Source organism: Zonotrichia albicollis, chromosome 7, assembly GCF_047830755.1.
Source record: "Zonotrichia albicollis isolate bZonAlb1 chromosome 7, bZonAlb1.hap1, whole genome shotgun sequence".
Classification (NCBI taxonomy): domain Eukaryota; kingdom Metazoa; phylum Chordata; class Aves; order Passeriformes; family Passerellidae; genus Zonotrichia; species Zonotrichia albicollis.
The window spans coordinates 30,218,864-30,242,873 of record NC_133825.1 but is presented as its reverse complement, the minus strand read 5'-3'; the positions used below and the strand labels follow the sequence as shown (position 1 = coordinate 30,242,873).

The following is a 24,010-nucleotide window of genomic DNA, read 5'->3' as shown; positions in this document are numbered from 1 at the left end:
TGATGATAAAGCATCAAGAAGAATTTGAAACACCCTTCAAACAAAATACAGATATAGCATTTCATACTGGCTGCACAAAGAACACTCAGCATTTCCTATGACAACTTCTAGCATTAGTTTTTCAGATGCTTTGAACAGCAATTAACTTAACCTAATAGCTCCAGCCATAACAGACTACACCATTTTACAGAAACACAATCCAAGACTCAAAATTGTCTGCATTCTAAAAGGTTGAGGCCCAGTATGACTCTCTGCTTTTCCACAGATGATGCCTGCCCAACAATCTGACTTGCTTTGACCAGACATTAGCTACTTCTGAAAGAATGGAGACAGACAGGAGAGAAAGGGATGAAAAAAAAGAGGAGGTACTGGGCTTTCTCTCTGAATTGAATACCAAACCTCAGCAGACACCAAAATGCAATGACTGCCTTATCACCTTATTACACAAGCTATGAGTAAGGTTTCTAAGGAAAAGGACAATATTGCCCCAGAGATACCCATTTGCTATAGGTGCTTCTAATAAAGGGCACTTCTTGGTGTCTCCTCTTCCATACCAGCTACACAGAAACTATGCTCTAACATCCAAACATTAAATGCACTTTGAAGTGGCACCCAACCATTTATCCCAATTCACTGTAGTCAAAAGACATTCTAGACATCTTGGAAATGATGGCAGATTGTGATAAACTGCATCTTTGTTCACCATGCTCTTTTGCTCTCTATAGAAAGGGAGATAGAAGGAGAAGTGGCAGCTACTGCAAAAGACATGATCTCCCAGCAAAGGATTCATAGATGTAAAAGCCTTCCTTCCCTACCAGCCAACAGTTAACCCAGGAGTGGGAGTAATAAAACACTCGATTGCAGCACTGAATGACCAAGTCAACTAAGAGAAAGAGGAAGAATATTTACATAGATCCAGTAGGCAAAACACATATTTTTAAAAATGGAATACCTAAGTTCTATTCCGAAATACCTAGAAATTTAAAAAAAGCAGAATTAACATTGTCTATGCAAATTGGTCGTGATGCCACATCATAGATGTGATTAGAGAATGCATGAATAGATGTTTGATCCCAAGGAATGCTTGACAATGGGAATGTCAAGATAAGTTATGCCCAGTAGAAGCATGGGTGCTCAGTGCTTCCACCTCAAAAACAGACAATCTGAGGAGAGCAAGAGGCAATTAATAAAGTCCAAGTTTTAGCACAAGTTTAAATAAGGGTATTCAGGTTTGCTGAATTACTTTTTCCCTTCCTTCTGTTAACACCTTATTAGAAGATATGAAATTCCAGGGGAAATCATCTCTGTTTTGATTTTTCCATAAGGAAATCCCAATCTTTTCAAACACACCAGTCTAAGAAAACAGAGCAGAGACTTATCCTTGCAATTCTGGGTCAAACTCACAAATCTTGGACTTGTGGCAGTGTACAGCAGGAGAGAGCAAGACCTGGAAAAGAAAATCTGGCCAAATGTGCATGCAAAGCTGGCACTGGTGAGTGGCCTTGGCCATCAGGCCACAAAACACTTTTCACCAAGAACTAATTTCTCCTCTCACCTACATAGCAGCACTCTGCACACCCCCATCAGTGCTCTGCTCCCCACTTCACTGCCAGCCACCTCCTTCTCCATGCACTGGCCTGCTTCCTCTCTAACAATCTTGCAGCTTCACCGGGGATGCAGCAGCTCACCATACAGCATATTTGTTGGCTCCATTTTAAAGGAAGCTCCTAGCCAATGCTCCTACATGTCCCAGGTATCCACTGGATTCCAATTTCCACACAGAAACAGCTTCAGAAGCCTGTTTTCAAGAAGGTGATTGTCTCCCCCAGATGGCTCAACAGTCTCTACAGTAGGGGTTGAGTGCTCTATGGCAAACACTCCAACTCCTCTCTTCCACAAAGGACACATACATTAGCATATAAAATATCCTGGAAAATTACATGAACCTCTCAAAACCTGCTAGAAGCAAGGACAAAATGGTTTGAAATGCTTCCGTTATAGCACAGAAACAGCTCCTGTGTAAGCAGACACTGACACCCTTCTGCTTGGTACCAGAGGATAAAGAGACAGAAGAAATGCCACCGAGCTGGACACTGTCTATCCATCTAGGACTGTTTTGAGCATCTGATCCTGCCACAGATGGCAGTTAATAGGATGGTGCCTTCTTAGAAGATGTTCAATTAAAACCCTGAGGGGTGTGGTACCATTAGCTTTAGTTGGCAGCCAGGGTACAGAACCAAGAAATTAAGTCTGTCTTCACTAATCAGTGCTACCCCAAAGCGGAGAAGAAACATCCCTTTTACATGAAAATCTCTCCTTTGTCCTAAAATGTGCCCACTTTGTCCCACAGCATGGAAGTTCTCCCAATATACAGAAGCTATAACCACAAAAAGCTGTAATTCTTAGCACAAACAGAGCAGTAACAGAACCAGAGAAATCCTCTTCAGCAAAGATGGACAAGGTGGTCCAATACTAAATGAAGCTATTCCAAGTCTGCTGGCTGGCATGACAGGCTGTCCTGGCTGAAAAGGGAATTACTAAAATGCACATGGGAGTGCATTTTAGTAATATACTAAAATACTGAGTGGGAGGACACCAAGGCAGAGATATAGGTAGCTTTCACTTCTCTAGACTTTCCCTGTAATGCCTTACTATTTATTCATATGAACAGCCATCATGCAGGCAGTCTCCTTGTGTCCTTTCCTAAGCAGGAATGTAGGGGGTTTTGTATCTCAAATCCAATAAAATCATTGCCAATCCTCCCCTTTCCTTAAGCAGGATTATTCACATATTGAAAAGCAGTGTATATCCTGTCTAACTAAAACAGCACATGATGCGGAGGTGGCAACACACTACAATACAAACATAGCCAGATGAATAATTATGCAAAAAAATCACTTTTCTACTCCATGCAACCGCTCTGTGTTCTTGACTCAGATGTGTTCATTTGAGCAGACAAAAAAAAGCGTTTTACTACTGCTGCTCACACTGGGAGCTTTTGGGAAAGCAAAGCCAAGCCTACATGCCCCAGTCTCAGCTAGGCTCAGTCTGGGAAGCTCTTCAGCCCTAGAAGCCCCAGCATGGCAAATCCCCAGCAGGAACCGCAGATCACGGGCACATATGTAGAAGAATAATTAGTTTCAGAGCCAAGAGAGCTCTGTGAGACTGTGCTCCTCCCCCACCCCTTAAATTAAATAAGCCAAGAAAGAGTACACAGCCATCCAGTCATTCTTGAAGAGTTATTTTTCTGACTAGCTCTGCACTTTAAGGATGCCATTTTTCATTATTGTTAATAGGTCTCATTAACTAGAAGCTCTTAAGCACAAGACCATTACTGAATGCAGTTTACACTGCACAAAAGCAATGCCCTTATTGTAGCAAGGGCAGGAGGGAAGGAAACAGTTTGCCTTTCCATAAATACCAATAATTCAAACCCAAGCACTATTTTTTCTTCATTTAGGTTCACAGTTACTTCAAATTAGTAGACAGTTAAGAGGATGGTTTAAAAGATCTCCAGTTTGCAATTTTTTTTAAAAGCTATACCTCATGACTTAAAGATGAACAATACTTCATTTTAAAACAGAAGCTTTACTCAAGCCAAACTTTCACATCTTTCTGGGGTTAATGATCACATCAAGTATTATAAAGATATGCAACCACACCCTTAAATTTCAGGCACATAAGCAACCTAAAGAAAGAAATACATATTTTCCCCCTGCCCCCATCTTACATACAGACAGAACAGTGAACTCTCACTTCTGCTGAAAGTCTGGAATAATATGGGTATTTGGAAGCCCAAAGAAAGGCCTGAATAAGAATTTCACTTTTATGAAGCTACAGAACTACTGAGGACAGAGAAAGTTGGCTTCTTCCTAGAAGAGTCAGCCTAGGCTGGCCTTCAGAGGGACGTGGACAAGTTCAAGGAGTGTGCCCATGGGAATCTCATTATGTTTAACAAGACCAAGTGCAAGGTGCTGCACTGGCAGAGGCAACCCAGGCATCAATCCAGGCTGGGGTATGAACAAATCCAGGGCAGCCCTGCCGAGAGCTTGGGGGTGCTGGTGGATGGGACACTGGACATGAGCCAACAGTGTGCACCTGGAGTGCTGCCTTCAGCTCTGGAGCGCCCAGCACAAGGACGACATTGATTGGCTGGAACGAGTCCATAGGAGGGCCAGCAAGTTGATTAGAGGGATCTAATCAACTTCTCCTATGAGGAAAGGCTGAGAGAGAACAGATTGTTCAGTCTGGAAAAGGGAAGGCTTCAGGGTGACCTAACTGCAGCCTTCCAGCATCTGAAGGGAAGAAAGATGGAGAGGGACTATTTACAAGGGCATGTAGTGACAGGACAAGGGGGAATGTCTTCAAACCGAAAGAGGTTTAGATTAGATATTAAGAAGAAATTCTTCTCTGTAAGGGTGGTGAGGTATTGGCACAGGTTGCCCAGAGAAGCTGTGCCTGCCCCATCCCTGGGAGCGCTTGAGGCCAGGTTGGATGGGATTCTGAACAGCCTGGACTTGTGATGGATGTGTCTGTCCATGGCAGGGGAGGGCTAGAACTAGATGATCTTTAGGGTCCTTTCCAACCTAGGCCATTCTATGACTCTGTGATTGCATGAAAGTTGAAACCCACTCAAGAGTCAGAGAAGTACCTTCCCTACTTGTTGTAGTGTTTCAGAGCTTAACAAAACTTTAGAATCACCAGGGCTTTCAGTTAGTAATATAACTGACACCACTACAACTCGTGCATTGAAAGAGCTAGCAACTTTTAATATCATTTTCCATGGAGACGGCTTGACATCATGCTCTTCACACTTTAAATTCAAATAATGCTTAAAGTGAATTTCTAATCATGAACAGACACCCTGTTTGGAGGTGATCAACACATCATCCACATAGAGAAGCAGAACAATGTTTAGAGCTCCAGTGTAAAAAGTTAATTCCAACCATGCACCACATCGAGGTTGTTCACAGGACTGAGCCTGGAAGAATAGTGCTTCACATCCTCCTTCACAGTATTAACATTCTTTTATTCATAGGAGGTAAAAAACTGGGGGTGGCAGGGAAATGCTTCTTAAGTGTCTTTTATATAAACCTGCACCACACAGAATTTCTAAAAACAGCATCATGGAATGCTACATTTTCTTGAGGCTTTTCTTTTATCCTCTGTCCTCCATCAAAAAACCCAACAAACTAGCAGAAAAATTCTTTGCAACCTGGAAGCCAAAACATTATGTGCAATAGTGCGAGCACAGGTCCATGCATGAGCATTAGTCCTCAGCAGCATTACACACTATGAGAACCTGCTAAAGATGAAAACAAAGCAAAAAAGACAAATACAATTTCCAAAAGTGGAGAAAGTCAAGTCATGATAGGCAGTACCTAAATTTAATATACACTCATTGCCAGACTTCTAATTCATTTTCCCTTGTGTTCAGTAACCAATGGTGTCTGAAACCTGCTAATTCAGGTACAATAGCAACAATACAACTTGCAACATGCCGGAACATTAGGACAGCCAGATGGCAGAAGGGACAGACTGAAAAAGGATAGTGTCTGGATGTACATTGCTGCTTTTTTTCTGCTGTTGTTGTTTTGTTTTGTTTTCACGGTTTTTCTTGCTTGTTTGTTTGGGCTTTTTTGTATAAAGACATAGGATGAATCATTCCCAGCACTGGAGTCAAACATCCTCCCCTTCCTCTATCTTTCACTCTCCTGCTCTCGTGTTAGGAGAGCACCTTTCTCTCAAAAGGGAAGCCTGTATTCTTTGCTGAAGTTATGATGAAAATGACTGTCAATTGAAAGAAAAAAAAAGACAAGTATCCATGTTTCAGGATGATGCCAGTCATCCTGTACAATGGAAAGAACGGATGAATCTCACAGTGCAAAACACAACCTGAAGAAATAAGTCTGTAAACCCTTTCTTTTATTAAAAGCATTCCTCTTCTAATATGCTGACTTAAATTACACACAAGTTTTTAATTCTTTTTTTCTAATCTACAATATTTGTCTAAAGGCAACACGTTTGAAATTAATTATTGAAAAGATAAATTTTCCATGCATTGCATAACCATGTTTGTTTTTTATTATAGAAAGGGCAGACCAGAGCCTCTAACTAGTTTTCACACTACACTTTAATTAACCTTAATCACATTCCACCTCTCCCTACTATTTTTTCCTTTTCCCTCTACTCTTATATGGCTATTCCTTGCAGCACTGCCTCAGTATGGTTTCTAACTGTCTTCTAAACAAAACGTGAATCACCCTATTTGAAAATTAAGCAGTATCCCCAGCACACACATTATTAAGTGCAGAATTGCTTTCTGGTCATTCCCTCACGGTTTTTATTCCTTCCTCTGGCCCGGCTTTCAGTTAATGACAGGTCTTCAGCTCTGTCCCGTAACTTCTCATTATTCCTTCCAATGAGCTAACAGTAATCTTCTTAAACACACACAAGATTTTACTCCTCCCTGGGTGGTAAAGGATGTTCTGCTCTTGAAGACTTCATATTAGTTTGACATTATCATATGGTCAAGAGGGCTTGCAGTAGTATACCTTGTGCAGCTACAGCTGTTTCCTGGAGAAAGACTTCAAATGCCTAAACCATGCATTAATATGGAGGCTTCTAAATTCTCCAGGAAGGCAGAAACCTTTGCACTAACAGACAGATTATTAGCCAAAAGACACAGCAAGAGCAGGGCAGGAAGAGTTTCCTGACAGCACCCCATAATCCAAATTTTCACAACCAAATCAATTACTTAGATCTCAAAATGCAGACAATTTTAGAGTTTACCTAAATTCTTGTCATGAAATTGGGGTTTTCTTAACTCTTAGGTACAGTTGCTTATCTTAGAGCTTTAAGTTTTCATTTCTGCCACCTTACTTTAACACACTTCAGAAAATAAACTATTGCAGATGGCACTGTCCCTGTAGTTATGACTAATACAAGGTAATAATTTTACATCTAAGTGACCTCCTTTAATTTTTCTGATTGGTCTTCAAATTCACACACACACATATGCATACACAAAACCATTGTGTGTTTATTGTCATGTAAGAGCCTTCTGTACCAACAGTAGTTAGTTCTGATTGAGTTTTCAATCCTCTTCACCTGGAAAAATCACAGAAAGGGAGAGAGTCCAAAGGCATACCAAATATGTTTGGAAGCTGTATTACACAAACAGTAAGCAAATCAGAGTGAAAAGTAGTACAGAAAATACATCAAAATATTATTCCTGTAACCAGCAAACTATACCACAACTCCTCATACTACTAGATGCTTTAGCCCACGTTATTTTCTGCCAAATGCCCACAAGTTTTTTTCTACCTACACTCTTCCTATCACTGTTACAGCAAAGAATATGACTTGGACTCTCTTCCTTAACTCATCATGGCTCATTGCCAAGTGTTCTGGAAAGCACTTGAAAATGTGCATCTTTCTCAGTATTCCCAAGTGTAAAGCAGGGCTAATACTTCCCTGCCCAGTAGCAGTACTGGGAGGATCAAGGATACTTAATGAAACCTGTTGATGTATTACATAGTTGACAGAGAGAACAACAAAATAAGACTGAGGGTACATGGTTAAGAAAAGTTGAGGGAACTCTTTCCTGGTGGTGCAGAGGAGCACATTGCAGTGGAATGATGACATTCCTAAAGGTAGGGGAATACAAATTTTAGAAGGACAAAACAATGGGGGCAAAGAGAACCAAGCTCCTGGAAAACAAGACTAAACACCCACAGGTGAAAGCGCCCTGAGAGAAACCCTACTTGGAGGAGGAAGTTCCTGTCCTGTCACTGACTCCACCTTTACCAACCTATGAACAGAAACCATAATGCTCTCCCTGTGCACAAGGGGCTACAAAGGCTCCTTCTCAAACGCAATGTGCTCCAATTCTGCCACCACTGTCAGAGCTATCCTAGCCTGCACACCTACTGCATCCAGTCCCAGTTTTCCCATGACACAGCTGTACAATGTGCCTCTTGAATAAAATGCTACATGATAATGCAGCCACTGGTCACCAAACAGCTGGATTTATTTTAAATGAACCAAGGAAATTTATGCTTGAATGAAAATGACAGACACTCAGGAGGGAAACAAAACCTCAGAATTTCTGCATACTCCTAATACTGGAGTACGGTATTCAGCAGAGCATCATTGTTCAATGCATAATGCCATCCTTCACTGCAGGAGATGCTGGGGGGCCTATGTCCATGCAACACCACGTTTACATCCTTTGCTTCTTTTTAGCTATTTCAGCCAGCTGGGAGAAGGAAGGATGCTGGAAATGCTGCCTTGATTTGATATTTGAGAGACATGAATGAGAGAAGTAAACTAAAAAGAAAATCTTCTTAAAGACACAGATGAATGGCACTGCACCCCAGTGCTGAATGACTTCTCTCCGAAAGAGATAATACCTCTGCTAAAATACGCTCTTCTGACAAGAAGGAACATCAAGCCTCAGGGGATTAGAATAATTAAAAAAAAAAAAGGTCAAACCTTCTATTTTAAGGCTAAGTTCCCCTAGCAATGCTAGGAGAACTTTAAATTAAGCAGAGCAAGCAGTAAATACAGAGCAGCTAACCAGACATTTAATGAGAGAAGACTTAAAATGCACACATGTGCCACAGCAGATACCACCTGCAGTAGCAGAGCCACCAAAATACTTCTGTACCAAAGAGCAAAGCTCACCATGTCTCAGTAAATCCATGTGGCAGCAGGGAAAGAGACAGCACGGCTGCCTCTGACTCCTGAAGAGTCCAAGAACTTCATCCTGTTCATTTAAAGTGCTCAGGCTCTTCAAGGTATTGTATGGAAGCAAGACAGCAAGAAGATAAAAAAAAAGCTACCACTCACTAAAACAGCTTCAAATGTCAGAATTACTTAAAAACATACACAGGGTTATGCATGTATGTTACACACATAGAAACAAACTCTTTGTATGTAAAAGCATAAAGAGGAGTTTCTAAGCACTGATAACTTTGAAGATGCTATCTAATCAGGGAGGAGTCTCCCCCAATCTTTCTGCAACTGGCTTTTCTTGCAGGCAGCTCACAAGTGTCTGTGTTGCACAGGCACAGCACCCACCCACTTGAGACTGCTGCCACCATCCCTGTGCTGCAGACACACAGCTGCCTGATCCCAACAGCACCACGCCTGAAAACCAAGTTGAACTTCTCTGTTACCTTGATCCCAAGCCACTCAAGGGGCTCTGCTTCCTATGCTCTCTGTCCAGGAGCACAGTACAGGCACACAAAAGCTATTTCCACATCTTGACATCACCAACATAACACTCCTCACGCACTGTTCTCAGACCCAGCCGCAGAAGATCCTGGTTTCCAGAGCTACACTAATAAAGCAGCCCCTTCTATGGTTGCTCCAAGAAATATGAAGATCTAAACAGATCTCCAGTCTACCCAGGGACCAAATAACTACCCATCCCCACCGCTTCAGTAATTCCTTACTGAATGGTTCCTATGAACATGTTTCCTCAATTCAAGGCATAAGACTGAAAAGGAAAAGAAATGTGCTACAATACAGAGGGAACAGGCATCTTCAGAGGAAGACACAGGTGCTCCTTGAGCCAAGCATTTGTCAACACACAGCCTTGGTCAGTTGAGCTTTATAATCTGCCTCTATTGCATTCATGCTTTGTTAGCTGTAGCTGCCATAAAGATCAACTTTTTTGGGCGTTGCAAGCCACAGACCTGGGGGATGGGAGAGGTGTTTCAAAAGAATAAGCACACACCTTCTCCTCTAGCCTAGACCAGCCATTTGGCAGCAACTCAGTGCAACATAATACATCCAGTACAAGGAGCAAATTGCCTGTGAGGGACTGGCCTGTACACTGACACACAGCTCTGCAGCACTGACATCCCTATATAGAAAAAATAAAAAGGACAGAAACAAACTCCACTGCAACCAAAGAAAGGCTTTACTTATTTTTAATTCTTTTTTCTTGTTTTCTTCTTTTCCCCTGGGCTAATTCAGAAGCCCATTATACTTTTAACAGGGAGTTATGCTGTACAGTCACTGGGGCTGTGTCCCTGAGTGCTGGCAATGCATTTGTAAGGAACTCATGATCTCCATGGGCAGCCTTACAAAAGAAAGATCAGGCATGCTATCAATGAATTGGGAGTCCTTTCTGCATCTCAGTGACATTTTCATCACCATAACTGGCCACGGGTAGAATATCCCAGGAAGCAAACCCTAAAAATAACTTCTTACAACAAGTCAGACAGTCCCTCAGTAAAAGGGGAGGGAACATGGCTTACACACAGTTAGCACAATTTGGTTATTACGAGAGGGACAACAAATGTCCAGAAAACAGCAGAGGCAGAGAGGAAGCAGAGGAGGAAAAGCAGGTGTTGAATCATACATCAATTTTTTCTGCATCATCAATGACTGTCAATTGGAAATGCTTTCCCAAGTGGAAATAAAGAAATTGAAATAGAAATATAGAACAATGTCTTCCCAGAATACTTTTAAATACAGTGACAGAGGAAGCCTTGCCAGAACGCACCAGAATGAAAAGCATTATGCACTCCCCGTAAGCTGCAGCCACCTTGGAGGAAGGTCCTTTAGGGCCCTCTCCAGCAATGGCCTAAGGGGCCCTAGGAATCCCCGTGAGCTACAGAGGAATTTCTTCACCAGAAAATCCTCAGAAACTTGTGGATGGGGAACCAGGAAGCAATTATACAAGCGCTCCTATCATAGCTGATTGTCAGGCAGTCTTTTGAGGAGCTTCTACTTCCTGGGGAAGCAGAGGAGAAGCAGGGGAAGAGCAGAACAAGTGGTCCACTCCTCAGCCACATGCTTAAAGCCACAAGCTCCCCAGCCAGCCTTCCTGACATGTGCTGGAGGGGCTGCAATCCTCTCAGAGTTCCCCTCAGACAGCTCATCTACCCCCGCTGTAGCAGGGCTACTGCATACATGGCTCTCCTCCTCCCCCTCACAGCACGGTCACTCAGCAGCAGAGCCAGCCTGCCAGGTGCAGCACCTGAACAGCCAGGGCACTCCAGCTGACTGCCCCTGTGGGCTCTCTCCCTGCCATCGTCCCTTTGCACCAGCACACGGTCTCTCTGACAGCCACGCAATAAAAGACAAAACAGTTGTAAACCTGCAACCCAAGGGGCCTCTGTGCACTTCTGACTGGCATGCAGAAGCTCACAACCAGCTCCAAATTCTAACAGGACATCCTGTGTAAGAAGGGAGTGTGCTGTAAAGACATCCTGACAGGACTGGCCCTAAGCAAACACCTGGTTAGACGGTGGCAGAGTGAGGAGGGGAAAAGCATGACAGGCTTTTCCAGTTCTAGGATTGCTTCCCATTGTGCTTTTGCATGTTTTCCTGCTCCTGAGCAGCTGATGCATACACAGGCACAGAAGGGAGGGGCTCCTACCATCAGCACTGTGCTGCCATCCCTTTCTCCTCCTGCAAAAAGTCCTTTCTGAACAAGTTTCCCTGTGCTTTGGGGAGGACCCAGCCACAACTGCAGACACCAGGCTCACTTGCACTCACTCCCTCTTGATTTACAGAAGTTCCCTGCTAACAGCTGCATTGCAGATGAACTCTCTTAAAGTGGACACGCAGTGAGACAGTAGGACACAGAGCTGCTCCAAAGGCAACACAGCCATATCAGCACCTTCTCTGCTGCATTCACAGCAACTACGTGTGCAAGAGCTCCAGCAGCTCTGCCTTACTAGGCACAGAGGGTCCTGAAGAACACAGCCTAACAAAGGGAAACCACACCAAGTGAGCTTATTTCTGGACATAAGTTCCCTTCTTCTCCCCATCAGCTGACCACACCAGGTGTTGTGGTTTTGGATGAAGCAGCTCAGTAAGTATCAGACTACAGCTGGTGAGCAGACAAGGTAACAGTGCGACAGAGAGGCTGATCTCAGCAGTGTCAAGTCACTGCAATGCAGGATCCCGGAATTCAAAGATGCAGAAGGAAGAATTTAAGTTCCTCTGGCTCAATTGAGCTGCATGTTGCCTTGTTCCTGAGCCAACCCCTGCCACCCCTTAAGATAAGGTAACTGCAACCATGAGACTCAAGTTTTGTTTTCAAGACAAGGAAGAAATTTTAGCTGTGCTTTCATATGAGAAAAAACTTCAGCAATTAACATTTTGTAATTCATCAGGGAGATAAGAAATTTCTTGACTATTTGTGAAGTGGTGGGAGGGAAAGCTTTTTAAGCTCAGCTTCAGGACTACTGAAGAAACTAAATGTACATAGCCACAAAGAGTTAAGAAGGCATAATGTGCATCCTTAAAACTGTAACCAGGTCTGCAGCAACATAAACTGCAAGCAGCAACCAGAGTCACCTGAACTTGTTAGCAATATTTGATAAAGATTATCAAAAAAGCCAACTACTTTGGATCTCCTTTTTCATATCTTCTTGCTGAACTTGGCTGTCTGGAGAAGACAAATGAGAGCTCAACTCCCAGCCTACTACTGCAGAAGTGCTTCCACACAAAGGATAAGCTGACCAACACTTGAGTCCTCTACATCATCCTTAAGTGCAAGAGCAATTCAGACAGACAGTGAAGGCTGTGGATCATTGCTCTGCATTGAAAATTTTAATCCAGGCAACTTCATAACAAGCAGCAGACACAACACAATATCCTAATCTGCAGAGCTGGCAGATTCTAGGCCAGATGACACACAAGTCAAACAAAAATGGGCAGAGCTGAAAGCCACTTTTCAATCTGCAATCCAAAAATCAGGAATATTTAAAGTAACACAGGAGCTATGAATCACTACTTTAACTTGTAGTGAAGAAACACATCATCACAAGCTTTGTCTCTGCACAGGCACCAATTATAAAATAAAGCTGTGCAACTTCAGTGCTCCTAATCTCTCTGACACAATCTCAACAGAGGATATTTGATACCCAAAGCTTACATGGATAGGCCCTGAGGCAGACAAAATTAAACTTAACAGCACACCAATTCTTTTGGCAAACAACAGAAAAGTCCTGCTTGGCATCACCAGGCCATTCTCTCTAGTAGCCTTCAAGAAAAACGTTCCAGGGGCCAGTAAAGACAACTTCCTCCTTTTACATCTATTTTTTCCCTCCAATCAATGGGCAGTTTCTTGGCCCATTACTCATGAAATGTTATATGCTCTGACATAAAGGAATATGAGGAAATAATAAAGTTTTTTAAAAAATGAAAAAACCAACCAAGAAACACATGGACATTTTCACAATGGCAGCTGTCCTAATACAGTAGAAACAAAAAGTTTATCTGGCACTGGAGACCAATATAGGATGAGTTTTAACCGGCTGTTTTCCCTGAAAAATCTTCCAGGGTACCCATGTAATTTGAAATGTGCACATGGAAATTGCATTGCAGAGAGAGCACTGGACTGTCCCCTATGAAGTCACATTTCAAGTCAGGTGTATGAGATCAGGTCTCTAGCAGCAAACAGAGCTAGATAAACACACATATCTCACCCATCTCCAGAGCTGCAGGAAACTTTACAGACTAAATCCTGCTGCACAGGCAAGGAGACCCCTTGTGAAAGAGGGGTGCCTGTAAAGGAACAGGGAACAGAGGAAGTACGCTAAAGTTTAAGGTTTTAGCTCATCAGTCTCCCTTTTTTCACCTCAGACGTGAGGCTATGTCTGACTGCTTCTCCCTTTCTCACTGGTCCCCTGGGATTGAGTAAACCTCTTTCAAAAAAGAGTAGTCTTTGACATCAAGAAATGACATCTCTGTCTTCACAGCTATCACTTACTACAGTCTACACCAACTGACTTATCAAGGATGACACAGTAACTGCAGAAGACAAAGCACATCCACACACTGAGTTACATCATAAGACAAGCTGCAGCCTACACCAGCTAACTTAGGTGCCTAGAAGAGGAGTAGAAGCGAAGGAAAGAAAAGAATCCTTTCCATAGGCTTTCAGGAACTGGCTTTGGAGGCTTAAAATCCTTGTCCTCACATATGGCCTGTATTCACAGGAGCTTAAAAATTCCACTGGGATTTGGCTGGGTGGGAAAGATCTATATCAATAATTTCCATAGATATTAGTGTTTCATTCCATAAATAAATGTTTGAAGTTGAAGAAGCTCTTCTAGAATGAAACAAGTTTTTATTACCACAATTCTATCTTACTAAGCCTTCAGACAAACATTTTATACTAGTATATTTCTGTTCAGAAGTTTTCCAGGCACAGCCAAGTAGGTCTTTTCTGAAGCTGCCTGCAAATAGGTATCATAATAATTTGCAGTACTGCAAACAATGAAGTGATACCACATTGTGCTGAGCAAAATAAGAGCACTGAGATTTTGGCCACTGAGTGCAGAGACCCCCTCACCAGCTCTGTGCTCCCCAGCCAGCTGCAAATCACTAATTCTTCTAGAACCAGTCCTTATTGCTGTCAGCCTCCACAAAGGAGGCTGCAGCACAGGTTTGTAGCAGGACTTCCTCAGACTCCAGAGGAGGGAAAACTGCCAAGCTTAGCCTCTCATGCACTGCCTGCCCACCACGCTATCAACTCTGCTATGCAGGGACACTGCCCCAGCTCCGGGAAAGGAACAAAGGCATATGCAGGGTGAAGACCACTACTAGCTGGTATGGTTTTGCATCAGACATTTTCAATGACAACAGTCTTGTGCCATTGATGACAGTAATGCAGGCTGGTTAGAACCATGTTTGATAGTCAGCAACCTGCACGCAACACTGAAACTTGATTTCCACAAACTCTAGTGCAGAAAATCTCTAAGCACAAAGTAAAGAACTAGACTTACTTGTAAGTATAGGGAATAGGAAGAAAAACGACTGAAAAAGAGAGACCATCTTTTTCCACTTCTTACTTTCCACCTGCCAAAGCAATGTAAATCCCAATGACTTATGCAATGAAAGGAGGGTGTATTCACCCTCTCTTTAAAGAGGAAATCTATCAGGGCAGTGTTGCTCAGAGTTTAGACTGGAGGAGGAATGCCAGTCTGCATTCCCCCCTGCCATCCCAGTAGTATAGAAAAGTGAGCCTGGTATTTCTCACTAGGATACTGTCCGTTAATTCATCACTCACCCTCCTCCCCTCCCTTCTCTCCTATGAGAAAGTTTAATCCTTTGGCTCACATACATCTGGTAAATTTTTCAGTCCCTGTTTGCCACTGTCATCATGGCAACAGCCCCCAGAGATAACCCAGCAGCTCTGCCACCACAGGCAGGCTGCCACTCCCTGCCTGATCTGCCATTCAGCCTTTGGCTCGCAGGCCTTCAAAGAGCTGTGGCCGCTCCCAGGCTCATCCTCTCAAGCATAGTCCTTCCTTAGAGATAAGTTTACATGGCCTTTGTTTTCCTTTAAAATTAACTGTGTCTTCATTCCCACAATGCCTGAGACAATTCTCCGCTCAATTTTTGGGACTCTGACAGAATCACACAAATAATAGCTTTGCTAAAAGAGATGCTGCCTTTACTGTCCCAGAAAGAAAAGTTTTGTGTTTAACAGTGAAATCACCTGTGGCTTCTAGCAAAGAGACAAGATTAGCTAGCAACCCTCTCTGAAGCACCACACTAACCTGGACTTGTCCCAGCGTCACAGGTAAGCACACTCCAGGCACAGGGAGGACAAGGGCTCATGGCTGTGGAGGCTTGCACAGCAGCTAAGTCAGGACAGGAACTTTGGACGGAGCAGCAGGACAGGGGGTCACCAGAGAGACATGTAACTCGTGCTCTCAGGAACAGAACGCGAAAGTTATACGTGCACACATTCTCTGAAATGTCATCGCATTTACTCAACTCACATCTCAGAGATGGGGAATTCTCTCTCTGGCTCTGCCAGGAGCAGAGTGAGACAGATCCTGACACCAGAAGTAAAGCCACATGGTCGTCTCCTCCTCTCCTGATTCCATCAGAAAAAGGTAAGGTACAACACTGACCAGCTCTCCTGGCATCTCTGTATTAGTCTCAGACATGAGTAATCAGCCATTTGCACCAACATCCACACTTCCCAGTCTGGTCATCTAAACTGTGGGAGCAACAGAAATTGTACAATATTCTCTGTGAGGGAAAGAGAGGAAAGCAGCATTACTAAAGGGCTATTTTCAATCAAAGCATTATAAATTAATATAATTATAGGATAAAGTAACTGATCCATGAGAAACAAATGAACATTCAAACTGAACTCAAAATTAAAAAGGAAAGAAAGGCAGATGAAGTGTAAAAAGTGAGAAAAGCTACAAGGAAATAAAATCTTACAACTATAGACTTAGTTTCAGCAGAAAGGTAAATCCATGCTCCACCTATCTTTAGCTACCCTTAGTGTTCAGAAAGCTTACTTCTAAGATACTGCCAACCCATTTGTTCAGAGGTATTCTGCAACTGTTCTCCAAAAATCATGCAGGCAGCAATGCCAGAATGTTTGGGGAGATGTTACCAAAGTATAAAGTGGTATTTAAATGTAATAAGGTATAAAAAGGAACATTATGTCAGCCTAATTCATAGGGCCCCAATTTTTTAAGCTTATTGTCATAAGGATCAGCAGCAACTACTGCGGTTGAAGTTACAGGGTCACATTTCCTCCACACACTAAAACAAACCCCAAAACATCTAGTAGGCAACTCAAAATTTTAAGGATGCATTTGCCCATCAGAAATCACTGCACCTCTGTTTTCTCGAAGATAACTATTCTGAGCACTGACATCACTTCAGTTGCAGGCAAACACACAATGATGTGAGATACTTCACATTTCTTTTTTACAGCATTCAAGGCCTCTTTCCTGTGCTGGTGACCCTGGTGCCAGGCAATATTGCCCTCTTCGCCCAACCAAGCCAACAGCAATAATTCACTTATAAGTCAAACACCGGCAAATGAATGTGAGGTTTTTTTACATCTGTTATGTTAGTAAAAATCAGGGTATTTCAAGAACAAAGGACACAAAAAGAAACATCTGAAATACCAAAACAGTTGACAGGTCAGAAAAAGTGGGAGGTGATGCCTTCATTGTCAGGGTTGTGCTCACAAACAGCACAGTGGAGAGAAATTTTTGCATTAGCATGCTTCCCTTTTAAAAACGGTCTTCACCCAATCTGGTGGGCAAGAACAACTAGAATACTTGCAGGGCGTGGAAAGGAACAAAAATATTGTCATAGTCCTCCCTTAAAGCAGTGGAACAGTGGTGCTAACCCACTGTTGGGAAGGAGGGCACTCTAAAAATTTCTTTCTGATCCACAGATGAATCCCCCTCTGCTAGTGATGATTTTGCTACTGTCCAGAGAAGGATTAAAGTTGGAGACAGTGAAATCTCTGTGATACACTGCAAAAAAATGCAAATAGTTTTTTCACTGGACCCTTCTTACAAGAACCCAAAGTAGCTCTCCTTACCCAAAATATCTATAGGCTGCTCAACACCCTGCTCCTCACCGTAGGGACACCTACAAATATTTCAACCACGGCTGGCTGATCAGAGTAAATGCTCTAGAGCCAAGGGCTTTGGGACACGTGCAGGAGTTAGTCTAATCACATTTCTGCCATACACAAATCCAGCTTATATTGGGAAAACAAGAAACCTGACTCTCTCACCAAGCTCCTTTCTCTAACCTCGTGCAGAGGCAGTAGGAATTCCTGCCCAATCTGTGTGCCCACTTCCCCCCCCCCTCATTGTTAATGCCGGAAATTTAATACTCAATGTGACCACTGAGAAGACAGACACAAGCTGAAATCCTGTCTGCTCTGTTCCAGCTCCTTTATAAAATATACAGCGTAAACTGAGAGGCAACCTGGGGTAACCCCAACCATCACTAACATCCACAGTGGGAGGAAGCCAGCTTCTAGCCATAGTGAGCCACAGTAAAGCAAGGCTTCCACCACTCACCACCCCGACAATCTCTGCTGGCTCTCACACCAGGGCATTTTCCTGCCTGTACTGATATGTTGGGGCAGGCAAAAAGCCAAGCCGACCCTCAGCAGCCCCCACTAATTTCCCACGTCCAGCCTCTCCTCCAAGGTCAGGGCCTCCTCTTTGGCACAAGACCTCCTCTTCTCCAAACACCTCTTCCAATGAAATTTCCCATACTGGTGTATATATGCCATTTGAACTCTTCTTCCCCTGTGCAGGGGACTGCAAGCAGAGGCAGGTAGGAAGAATGGGGAGGCAGGCAGCTGGTGGGAGGTAGAGGGCTGCTGTTTCTAACATCAGCTGAGCAGGCTCACCACCAGCCCCTGCCACACTTGTGTGCTGTGGTTCACTAGCTGCCTGCAAGCCCACTCCACCAACTGATTCCTCCCCTGCCACCCCCATCCCAAGCACCCAGACTCTCACAGTTGCTCCACCAGGCAGCTCCCTGCCTCATACACTGCTCTGGGGGTATGCAGCACTCTGCTCTCTGCTTCTCTCCATGTGTGCAAAGACCTCCTAAAAATTTCCAACCCACTGCAGCTGGTCTGCTATATATGCTCCCAGCATCTCTCAGACTTCTGCACACAGCAAAGGGGAGGCACGGGGTGGAGCTGGGGCGCAGGGAAGCTCTTCACTCAGCCCATGCTGCAGGAAGGAAAGCTTCTCTCCCAAACCAAATAACTGGACCTGATTTGGCTGCTCAGCAAAGACGGCTGAGCAGACAGTTTGATTTGCCATCCTCTGCAAGACAGGACATTTGTCCTCAGACTGCAAACGCAGGAGCACACAGAGGACACCCATGCCAGGACATTTCTCTGCGGTCTGGCTTTGCGCTGGAGCCCCCGGTGAGCGGGCGCTGGGCTCGCCTGCCCCGGCAGAGCCGGCGGCCGCGCTGCAGTGCAGCAGCCTGCACACCCGCACGCAGCAATTCCAGCAGCCTGCCCTGCCCCACGGACATGGGAAACCTGGCAGCCCCAAGAGCAGGCCAAGGGAGTTTTAATGCAAGCAGCAGCTAGGAACACATACAGACCAGATCAAGAGAGATCTTGATCTTAGGGACTGATGCTGCTAGACTTCCTCTGCAGCATTCAAGCTCAAGGTTTTAGCGTCCAGGAGAACTACTGCTGACACTTTCAACAAAACATATTGTAAAGCCCAAATATGCAACCACTACAGAACCAAAAGCCCAGACAATAGTGGTGTGGGAAAATAGCAGAGTTGGAAGTATAAAGAGTGGTTTTTTCCTGTTGGGGTTTGATACACAGAAGTAATTCCCTGCTCCTCCCACAATCCACATAATCTCCTACAGGAACAACAACAAAATAACTCGGTAGACTGCAAATTTTTATCTGGTTTACAAATTTGGAAAGATGAAAAACAGGGAGAGAAAACACCTCTATTTCACAGTCAAAAGCAAAGCCACAGTAAGGACAGTGAAGTGGACTAACTTACAAGACAGCTGTTTTTAATTCATTCATCAAGAGATGTCACTTGCCAGAGTTAAAAGACAGAGATTTTCAACAGTAAATTAAATTTAGCAATAGAGGTAATACACAGAGATTTTTCCTTCCGCACCTAAAAAAAAGGGCAGAAATACTACAGGTGGTGGCAGGATCACTAAATACTATTTGGTATAAAAAACATCCTAAAAATTATCAAATCCTAAAGCTCTGCCTACCTCTTTCAAAAGCCAGACTCTCTCTTGAAGTATATGCTAGCAAGTTAAATTGGGGATATCTCCCTACTGCTACTGAAGCTGCTGCTTCTCTCTTGATCTTTTGATCACTGCAAGTAATTTTACTTCATTTGAACTTCACTGTAGCACTACTTGCTATGAATTTTCATGTTCAGAAAGTATTCTGGTGAAAGCCACAAGACAACTTTCAAAAAATTACAGTTATTACTTCTCTCAACCCGTAGTGCCGGTAAAAGTCTGTGCATTCAATCCCACAGGAATTTCAGATGACTGAAGCATTGTATTTCCTCCATGTGTAATAACAACTGCTCTTATGTATCAGCTGAATGCTGACTAAGGTGAAGTTCCTCTCCCTTTCCACAAGCATTTGGACCCTATTTAACATTACACTTCTTGGCATGGTCTTCCCTGGGCAGACTTTAGCATCAACACAACATGAATAATAGCAAGTACTTCACTAAAGCCAAAATATGAATTTTAATTTAGACCAGCTCTTACTGACAAAACTTATTAAAAGAGAGAATAGGCATCCAAAAATCACAGACAATATAAAAGAGACTCCTCTCAACTGCTGACTTGGCATTTTATGGTGAATGACATTTACTAGACCGAAGCTGTTGGGACCAGCACTCTGTCCATCCTCCTTGCTTTCACAGAGAAACATCATGCCTCTTCAAGTCTTTCACTGCATATAATTCACCCTGAAGCATTCCTCTTCCTCCTTTTCAGCCACATACAGTAAGCTTTTCAGCACTTCCCAGTTAGTTATCTAGTATTTCTTCATCACAAGTCTTGAAAAACAAAGGTAACAAGAAGTGCTGCAGGAGGAGAGCAAGGCTCTGTTACCATTGCCTTGAACAGATTCAAGGAAAGCACTACAGCAGGCAAAACTTCTGTGAAGCAGCAACGGGCTATACCTTGCAGCAGCAGCAAGATGCTGACACTTCAAGTAGCAGTTACTGCATCAGGTGTCCATACTGGTTCAAATTCTGCTAGAGATAGTTTAAAATGTTAAATGTACCTATGCTTAAATTGGACAGGGGCTGGCTGTCCCCACAATAAGGGAATATTCTGGCTCTCTGACCATGCCTAGAAGAAAACCAGCAGTGTGGGAGGAAGGTCAGGAGGGTGGGTTACCCTGCACAATGGACAGTGTGCAGCTGAGTGCACAGGAGAGCCCTGGACAGAGGTACTGATGGGCAGAGACATGGACAGCCCAGGAGAAGTGCCAGCTTGGGAAAGGACACATCAGACAACACATATCCAAGATGCTGCAGAATTAACACCATAATTCTGCTCCTTAGGGAGACAGCTTTCTAAAACGCCTTTTCCCAAGACTTTCCTTTTCAGGTTGCTGAATTGAATCTCCCTAATCACTGATCTACAGCTGCAATGTCTAAATAGCACACATTTCTCCTTCGATGTTTTAAAGACCTATTCCAAGGTGAATTCACTAACTTCCTATCAAAATACTAAAGTCTTTTACTACAAGTACTTTTTGTTCTTACCCCTTGAGCTCTCAGCAAACACAGCTGGAATAATTGAGGAACCCCCATATTCAGCTAAAGTCACCATCCACTTTTCACAGATTCCTCAGTTCTCAGTTAAAACTTCAACATAACCTGACCAGTACCTTGTTTCTGATACTCCTCTGTAGTAGCAGAAACACATTTTCATTCTTGGTTCTCCTCACATTTACTCTACCTAACCAGTACCTTTTAAAGTATATCATTGCCAGCTGCCTCGAGTTGAGCAGCTAAGGACCAGGCTAGCAGCCTCAATGTATTTTATTTATAGGAGGGTATGAAATCTAAATAGTAAGTATAGATCAAAACATAGCCTATATTCACCCATACTTACTTTTCCTACTTGTTGGGTCATTAAACTGTCATCACCTTACTAAAAAAACAATTAGAATCTATGCATTTCTCCCTCTGTAACTCATTAAATGACCAAACACTTAAGAACTGACTCAGTCAGGTTTTCCGAGAGTTTTGGCCTTCAGCTAATATATTTTTGAATTTTCAACTATGTTCAGCATGCATTTTTTCCCCATTTTTCTTATCTCCAGAACTAACTTCAGTACCCTGTCCCTTGTACAATAAAGGTTTAACCTTCATGATCAGTTTATCAAACTGCTCTTCCCTTCTCCAAGCAGCCTGGTGTCCACTAATGTCTGAGAAATGGCTCTCCTGAGCTTTAGTCCTCACCACAGGATGGACAGGGAAGTCTGGGGAGCACAAACGGCATTAACGGCCGTCAGCAAAGCAAAGCCACTCTTCAGACCTCAGACCTCTCCCGTATTCAGTTGAACTAATTTTGAACTCCAGAGATTGAATATCCCACCTACATCAGCAGGCACTGTCACGTGACCAGTGAGAGGACACTGATTCTCAGAAGATCTGCAGCCACTTCATTAACAATCCAGGGCTCCACTGGTTGGCCCCCAAAACCACCTCACTCAGGCTAAATAATAAACACCTTAGCAGATATGCTTGCTTCCAGAAGTAAAAAAACAAAACAAAAAAAACCAAAACCAAAAAAAAACCCAAAAAAACAACAAAAACAAAAACAAAGAAAAAAAAACTAAAGAAAAAAATCACTGCTTCACAGCACACTACCACTGACACTACTTCTTCATACAAACCACACAAACGACAGTAAATGGAAATTTTTCACTATTCTTCAAGCTGTCTTCTGCTCTTATCATCACATTTCATATTCTGGCAAAAAGGAGAATACATATTCTATTTTTCTTTTTTGTAAGGATTAGGTAAAACATTATTCACTTCTAAACCATTTCTCAAAATCATTTGCTTTCTCCTCATGCTTTTCCCTTCCATTTCTCAGTCAACCCCCCTACTAAGGCCTCCACTCAACCAGCAAGATAGTCAAGGGCTTCATGCATTAATTTTGTGAAATCTGAAAGGCCTCTAAAGACTTACAACTCTCCTTGCTCACCTTTTCTAGAAAGAGTTGCCTCTGGCATCTCAACTTGTCACACTCCCTGTTTTCAGCATCTTTCATTGCAGGTCAATTTCCCTCATTCTCCCCCTCACCCCTCCACCCCACCCACACAATCCCTGTAGTGATTCCCTAACACTGGAGGATGCACATTCCCCTCATTCTGTATGGCCTACTACCCTTTATGCATGCCTGTGTCCCTGGAAAGCAAAAGACTCACAGCTTGGAAGAGTTAGATTTTTTCTCTTTACATAACACTACAGACTAGCTTCAGGTTTTGTAAGTCTCCAGGAGTAATGAAAGCACAAGCCCCTTGTTCTAATATGCTGAGAAGTCAAATTGGCAAGATTTCTCCATCCTATTTCTGCCTTTGAATGCAGACTTTTGAGCTTCCAAACACACCACCTTTAATGACAGCATGAAAGGAGCAAAGCATATAAAATCTATCTTTCAAAAAAATAATCACATCTTTTCTGTCTTTTCTGGTAAGACAGATCTCCTAGGTAAAAAAGACATTCAGCAAAGTAAGTCCGCAACACTTCTCTTTATTATGAGTGATTGGTACAGACACACACATAGATGAATCTACCTCTAGCTCAGGTTGAAGAAGAAAGATCTCAAGAAGAAAAAAGACAACATCACTTTACAGAGTATCCATTTCCAGACACAGGGATTTTTCTATCATCCCACACTACCTTCTTTCAGGCTCCTCTTTGCCACACAACTCAATTATTTTGAAATGCCTAAAAATAATGACTGAAACAAGCAACTCCAGATCCCTTAAATTTATTACAGCCTCAACTCCAGTGAAGTGTTTTCCTACAAATACAGGGAAGAAAGGTAGATAGAGACACTAACCTCTGGCTGACAGTTTTTTGGTGTTGATGATTTTTGCAGCATATTCCTGGGAAGAATTTTTCTTTACACATCTGCGGACCACAGAGAAGGCTCCCCTGGAAGAAAAATAAAAAGGGTAGGTGCTATGAAACTGAAAATGAAACTATAATAGCAACAATTCCTGTTCTCAGAGTGGACCAGATTAAGGAGAGGGCAGAAGACATACTGAGGAGGGACACAACACTTGAGAATCTGATGAACAATGTATGATGTCTGATCAGCATAAAACTTAAGTTTATATGGTACTCAAGCCTCCTGAAGACTCCTCAATCCAGGGCTCCACTCCTCACAGACAGTGCAGTAGGAAGAGCACATTGTGTGGGGAGAGAGAGACCATATGGGCACAGAAACAGGACATGAAGGGATTGATGAACAAGAGATCAACAGCCCTGAACAGTGCTGCAAACACTAGCTGGGGTAAGGCCATCTCCCAGAGACAGCATCCCCAGCAATCACAGCACAAACCCAGGACTCGTGTCTCCCATGCTCAAGCGCAAGCTCAGTCACAAAATCATCACAACACTTTGCAGAAGTTACTAGTTCTCTTATATTCCTCAACCCACTTGCAAAATGGGGATACACATGTACCTATTAATGA

At 43.1% G+C, this 24,010-nt stretch overlaps 1 protein-coding gene across 14 annotated transcripts in view; it reads right to left on the bottom strand.

Moving 5' to 3' along the window:
• The window catches only part of CAMK2G (calcium/calmodulin dependent protein kinase II gamma), a 115,762-nt gene that overhangs the window by 90,138 nt on the left and 1,614 nt on the right, over nt 1-24,010 (bottom strand). For all 14 annotated transcript variants that reach the window (XM_014275647.3, XM_005481450.4, XM_014275649.3 and 11 more), the window contains exon 2: nt 23,374-23,468. In XM_014275647.3, coding sequence (XP_014131122.1) covers nt 23,374-23,468 — 95 coding nt within the window. The remainder of the gene's footprint in view (nt 1-23,373; nt 23,469-24,010) is intronic.